This window comes from Centruroides sculpturatus, unplaced genomic scaffold (assembly GCF_000671375.1).
Source record: "Centruroides sculpturatus isolate CEXI.00-Female unplaced genomic scaffold, Cexi_2.0 scaffold528, whole genome shotgun sequence".
In the NCBI taxonomy this organism is placed as follows: domain Eukaryota; kingdom Metazoa; phylum Arthropoda; class Arachnida; order Scorpiones; family Buthidae; genus Centruroides; species Centruroides sculpturatus.
In genome coordinates this window covers 16035-23169 of record NW_019384819.1, presented here as the reverse complement: position 1 = coordinate 23169, position 7135 = coordinate 16035, and the positions used below count along the sequence as shown (strand labels likewise).

Genomic DNA, 7135 nt, shown 5'->3' with positions numbered 1-7135 from the left:
AAAAATATTATATGGAATTGAACGAAAATGAAAATTTGCTTGATAATTCAACTACGCTTGTTGGAGAACAATAAAAACACTACACTCAACAAGCCACGAATAAAACTCAACTGCCTAACCTATAACCAAAGTCTCCTTTTAATTTGTTTTTTAAAAAAAGCGCTTGACAAACTTGCCCCGCATGCCGAAGTTGCCCCGATCTCCCCTATATTAAAAATCACCTTTGAATTACGTGCAAATATTCACAAATAGAAGAAATTTATTAAAGTTTGCTGGAAACTACATACAACAACAACAAAATGAAACGCCTTTGAATTGAGTTAAAAAGTTTAAATAATAAAATGAACTTTGATCAAACTTCTAAGTTATAAGAAAATTTTGAATACTTAATTACGTAACACAAAATATTATTGTAAATTTTTATGGTCAGAATGTCTTTTTCAATTCAATAAATGTGGGTGAAATCGTCTTTAATGCATCTAAAAAAAGACAAACGTTACGTGTTTTTCAAGTGTCAAAGATTTCCAGTTCGTTTTCGAGACGCGTTGCAGTATGTTTTTTGCTCTCAAGTATTCTTGATTTGCCTACCTCGGCTGCTTTAAAAGAGACATCAAACTCATAACCTGATAATTCGGCAGTTCGTTGGGCGTTAATAATCCGGTTCATGAAGAAAAACTTCATACTTGCAAACCTTGTACTCGTTTCTATCCTTGCCCAATTTGCACAACCTGGAATAATGCAATTATTGCAGCAACTGGGCATAGTTAAAATTAAGACAGCATCGGCGCAGTTATTCAAGATATTACAGGTTTTGAGAATTAAAGTATTTTTAGTCCTGTTACTAATACATATTGATTATTGACAATCCGTGAGATGTCATAACAAGAAAAAATTTTAAAAACTAATAAGCAGGCTTGAAATTAATAAATACAGATATATTCTGACAGTTAATTATACTTTGTACAGAATCTGTAAAATACAGGATAAACGGATATAAGAATAAAAAATTCTGAGTAGTTTATTTGTTATAAAGTAAACAAAGATTTCTTAATTCAAAGATGTCTTTTCATAAAATAACTTATTGTAATATCAGTAAGAATTACCCAAATTGAATGAAAACCTTATGTCTAACGTTAAATATTATTTACTTAATATTTAATTTAACAGTTATATTTGCGATTAATTTTCATGTTATTAAATTCTTTTAAAAAATTGTTTTCTCGTCTACTTAAAATTTACTTGAAAACAATACGATTATAAACATAATCAAAAGTTTATTACCGAACTTTTTCTTTAATTTTTTTTACATTATGTATGCAAATAATTTTTATAGAATTTTTTCTGTATTTAATATTATTCTAAGTACTCACACATTTACTATATTTCTGTTATCTTTATGTTTTTAATTCATCTATTCAAATCAATATACTATTTTTATCTATATTATTTTAAAAGTAGAATTTTATTGAGTTAAGATATGCAAAAATTCATGAACTATTTGAAATTTTTTATTATAAATTCGTAATTAAAATATTTGAAATCATTATTACGTTTTGTTATTTATAAATTGCTTTATATGTTTGAAATATATTGTAAAACACACAGTTTTGTATCATTTCAGATATCCACACTACGAAAAACAATTTCATATTNTTATTGAAACAGTTCAAATTTTTTATTATGAAATTGTAATTAAAATATTTGAAATCTTTATTACGTTTTGTTATTTATAAACTGCTTTATGGAATGTAATGTAAAACAATTTTCAATTGTAGAACAAATTTTAGTTTATATTTTAGGATATTTTACAGGAAATATTCAAAAGTTAAATATTTCTTATAAAATTTAATAACAAATACAGTCGACTGTAGTTGATAAATTATATTTATGCATTTAGCATCAATACAATTCTAATAACTGCTACTTATTAAATAGACTTTTCTAATATTTAAAAATTAACATACAAAAATATATATTCAACTTTATTTGTTATTAGAATTGCATTTATGCATCAATACAATTCTAATAACTGCTACTTATTAAATCGACTTTTATAATATTTAAAAATTAACATACGAAAAAATATATTCAACTTTTTTATATCTTAAATTTTCCTGTAGTGAAGAAAAACCTTATTCTTACATCGAACGTTACACGTTTTGCTTCCTGGTGTGCCCCACAAGAATATTTTCCACTTTCTATAGCGGAAGTCAATTCCCCGAACGTTGTCGGTGCCTTTTCGTAAATAGGTGCAGTTAGGAAAGATATTAAAGTTCCACTGTAACTGCTAGCAAGAACTAATGCAGACAACAGCCAGAATCCAACAGAGAGTCTCGACGGCAATGTTCTCGGAAAATTCATGTCAACACCTGGATTTAAAAATAAATATGAATTACTACTTGTCAACAACTAGTCATCACTTATTTGTTTCAACATACCTTGAAAAATAATTGTTCCAAACATATACCAAATAACTTGGCTTAAAACCAATATTCTGTTAGATTGAGTTAATTGCCGTTCGTACTCGAATATTAACGAGAAGATAAATCCGAATATTAAAATGGACAATCCGATTGCGATCCAAACCTCAAAAACAAATATTATGTTTATACTTGAAGTATCGATAAATTATATTATTTAATTACAATTCTATACTATAAGATAAAACTTCTATTTAAAAAGTCATTTTTTTATATTTCACCTTTTAACCCAATTAAAATGTTTATCGCAATATCTAAAATCAAAAGAATACAAAACTCTTTTGATATTTAACAAATTCTTATAATATGTTTTACTCTTATTGACTAAAATTAACAAAATAATTTAAAAGAAAAAGTTTATCACAGAAGAAAGAGAGATGCAAAGTTTAGAAATAATTGCTTTACGATGCGACGATTGAAATTGAATGTACAAAGCTTAAATATCAATTTAAAGATTTAAAGAATATCTGCAGAAGATGCCGGATATTTTCGGATAATCTCTAGAAAATGGCCAAATATTATCAGATATTTTCAATTACTACTGTGAGATCAGCCGGGGTTACGGAGTAGGTAGCACTCGTGTAACACTTAATCGGCGCTAGTCGGTAAGACTAGTTCTCTAGGATGCAGATCACTAGATCTGATCTCAAATATTTCATAGGAGAGCTATTAAAATGTTGATAGGATATAGGCGGCGAAGACTATATCTAACGTCAGGATTCCTTGACACCAGTTAATCAATTTCTCAATGCGCGGATTAACACGCGTATGCGATCTGATTCGGAATAAATTGAGGAGACATTCTGATAAAATAAAACATAAGTATAATTTAATAAATCTCAAACAAACGAATACAGATAACCAAATACAACGATAATACGACAAGCGTTAGGCTACGGCTTAATTTAAGCTAATGCGCGTTCGAGAGAGAGCTCACAAAATTATTATGAACATACGACCTGTAGTTGTCGTCTTCTTCGTTTCTGTATAGGTAGAGGACACCTTGTAGATAGGGTTCATATTACTTTCGTACGGGAGATCAATTCGTGCACAAAATATAAAGATATCACTTCTTCTAAGTGTAGACTCGGGACTTAGTCTATCAGACTCCATTTTGGGCGTTGGCCATCAGGAGGGAAACGTATGTGGAGTTTGTATGCTTCGGATCTGTCGAAGAACTCGTCGCTGAACTCCCCGAATTCTGACTAATTTCTCCTTTTATTTCAAAATTTCGTCCAATCATCGTTCAGTAACTCTTTCGTGAGAACGGATGAAAGGGGGATGAATGAGGGGTAACCATTTCCCATCTGAGCGAGATTTTTAACGGATAAGGGAAAAACAGCGGATGTTCTCTTCTTGTGGAAAGGAAGTGTCATCTGTCATCTATTTTTCCCACGTCTAAAACACTATTTTTTTCACACAAAATGAAGTAATATTTTGTCGATAAATTTAAACATATTAATAAAAATTATTAAATGAGGCCTAGGGCCCTTCGGATCTCACACTACTGACAAGTTTCCATTTATTTAAGCAGCTTCAGAAATTTGCTAAAAAATTAGTGAAAGAAAAGAAAAGTTGTAATCAATTCTAAAATAAAGGCAACGGTTAGCAATGAAACTTTTTTTAATTAATATATATTACTGCCAGATTCAGTATAACTAGTTTGTATTTGATAGATAATTTTTACTTATAAAACTTAATTTATCGAATGACGGTCGCAATTTTCATTTTACAAGTAGTACGAAAAGATGGGTTACTTTTTGGCAATTTTTTCAATGTTTGTATACAAATATGAATTTTACCTACAGTATCGGACTTTGTTAATTAAACAATCAGTTTTATGTTGAAAAAAAGTGTTAAAACTATTATTGCAGTTTATATTTGCAATTTTATTCATAATCACTTTTTAACTTGATTTTGTTTTTATTCTGACAATTAATTTACAGTTTATTATCATAAACTTAAAAAAGTTATCTAATTTATGAGCTGCTATTCCATTCTTGTAATAACAATACGAAACGTAAGTTTTCGCCAATAGTATATATATAGGATGTCATTATTGTTTATTACATAACGCTTTCACTTAATCGAATTTTCTTTGCTTTTGTAATTATTCATTTACTTATGCATGTAAATTGTCTTTTTATTCTGATAAATACAATGAGAACACTAAGACAATTTACGTGAATTTTAACAACGTGACATTTCTTTAAAAAAAATATTTTTTATCTGTGTTTTTTTTTTTGCTAAGATCATTGCCGCTGCGCAGTATAAATTTTGAACTTACTTTTAATGATTTAAAGCTCGTCCTAATATCTGACTCTATCGTAAAAAAAGATATTGAATTTTTATACAAAATTTTATTTAGTTAGCGTCATTATTGTTTTTATGCAGTTTTTGTTAATGTTTTTTCGTATATTTGCGATGAATTTTTCACATATTAAAAGTATTATTTTGCTTTTTTTGTGTAAATTTTCAGTGCAGAAGGAAAGTTTCTGTTAATTGGTGAATGTGTTTGCAAATTATGCGTGAAAAGTTTTAATTTTATGGTACATTGAATCAGATCATCGCGACATTTTTCAACATTTATTAAAAATTTACAAGGGTTCGTTGTTTATAAAAAGACAAACAACATGAACTGGTAAAAAAACATTTGATTTTTTTTCATTGTAAACTGTGTACATTTTTTCGGTTTTTGTAGTAATGAATGTTCATACGTGAGTTAATATAAGAAATTATGTTTAATTTATTAAAATTAAAAGTATAACTGCAATACGTAAAAAGTCTTGAAAAAATGTGAAAGATATTTCAAAGTTCATACCTGAAATGAAAATGGTTTTACGATTGTCATCCAGTTTATTACAATTTGTTTTTCAGTCACGATAAAATTGACGGGAGTCATGACAATTAGCGAAGAGTAGTCTGCCTGTTCGTACCGTGTACTAGTAACAAATAACGGAAATGCAGCTATATCAGCTTGCTGTTTCAAAAGAAGCAAACAAAAATCAATTCTCTTACGATTTTAGTTAAAATTTAATTTTCTGAGTCGATAAAATGTGTAATTTTTATCTTCACAATAACAAATTTTATTAAATTAATTACCATATTCACTGTATATAAAAATTTAAAAATGAAAATTACTCTGGGTTCAAAGGAATTTTAACTTATTACTATACCCAGAAACTCGTATAAAGTACTTCAATACATCGTGTTAATTTCATCATTGTATTCATTAGCCCTTCTGATTATTATTGTCTATTTCTCAAGATCCACTCTATGGCGGTTAAATGTAATTAGCTCGTGATGACATCTCGAGCCGTTAGAAAAATAGGTAAGTTGCAGCCTTGTACAATAAAAACTTAGAAATTGTTGGCGGGAGGAGGAATTATAATTGACGTGAATTTGCAAGTGTCTACGTATACAGTTACATACGTGAAAAAACGCGTAAAATCACTACCGCGTTAGATTGAATCGAACCTTATTAGTTGAATATATTTATTAAACGACGCTATCGTTTATAGTAGTTACGTTAACGATAATTATTTTAAAACGTACCGAACTAATATAAAATCTCACACCCACAAAGCAAAGAATTGCAGTTAGCGACAGAAGATACAAAACTATGGCTTAAAAAAAAACATTATACTTTCCTAGTTAAATTAACGACAAAGTTAATTAAAGGTAAAAATATAATGTAATCAATTAACTGCAGAGCAGAATAAAAGTAGTGGATATAGTGTTTTATGATATAATATTAAATAAGTTACTTTTTTTTTCTTGAAATTTCGTCGGATGATATTAATTTTGTAAAAGTTAATTGAAGACATAGACTGTCCAAAAAATGAAGAAATATAAAAAACTTCTTAGGCCAAGTAGCCTAAAAAAAAGGTCAGGTCGTCAAAAAGTTTTTGTTCTGGAACACGTGAAGTGAATAAATGGTGTCTACTAAAATAGTTTTTTATATATTTTTTTTATTTTTTGGACAGTCTGTGTCTTCAAGTAACTTTCACAAAATAACATACTTTTTGTTAAAGAAATTTAAAAAACACAAAGTAGGTAATCCATAGTTTTCGCGTTGTAAATGATATATATGTACTGTACATATAATTTAAAACTACGTAATTTACATTAAAATTCATCCAGTATAATTGTTTGAAATGTTATGAAAAAATTCAATAATTACCACAAAATAATGTAAATTTTCGACTTTCTCCTAAAATTTGAACTACAATATTTTCTACAATAAAATAAATGACGAAGACATTACTTTGTTAATAACTTGTCCAATAATTCCAGAGTATGAACCATTTTCCTCTTTCTTAATGAAGTATTTCGGGATAGGATGAACAATTTCGTATCTGAAAATATCGTTTTTACAATTAATAAATTTTAAAAAATATCTCGCTTAGTTTTAAAAAATGGAAATTTTACCCACGGTTAAGTGCCACAACTATCTCTCGCGAAGTCGGTCGCGCGGGGCGCCAGCAAGAACCAGTTTCGAAAATCAATTTTGTAAAAATCATAGACTTTTTCGCGAATTTTTCATGTGAGATGATTGTGGGAATGTGTTTTTGATGTATTAGTTAACAATACTACTCAAAATATAACGTTTTTATTTATTTATAACGGAAGCAAAAAAGACTTACGTTTTTAGG

General features: G+C 28.3%; 1 protein-coding gene across 1 annotated transcript in view; it reads right to left on the bottom strand.

The window, feature by feature from the left end:
* LOC111629897 (glutamate receptor ionotropic, delta-2-like) overlaps positions 1-6838 on the bottom strand; it is a gene marked incomplete at its 5' end in the record, with an annotated part of 8342 nt that extends 1504 nt beyond the window's left edge. The window contains 4 exons of the mRNA XM_023373825.1: positions 2143-2369; positions 2439-2586; positions 5302-5460; positions 6748-6838. Of these exons, the coding sequence (XP_023229593.1) occupies positions 2143-2369; positions 2439-2586; positions 5302-5460; positions 6748-6838 (625 nt within the window). The remainder of the gene's footprint in view (positions 1-2142; positions 2370-2438; positions 2587-5301; positions 5461-6747) is intronic.
* Between the last annotated feature and the right edge of the window lie 297 nt (positions 6839-7135).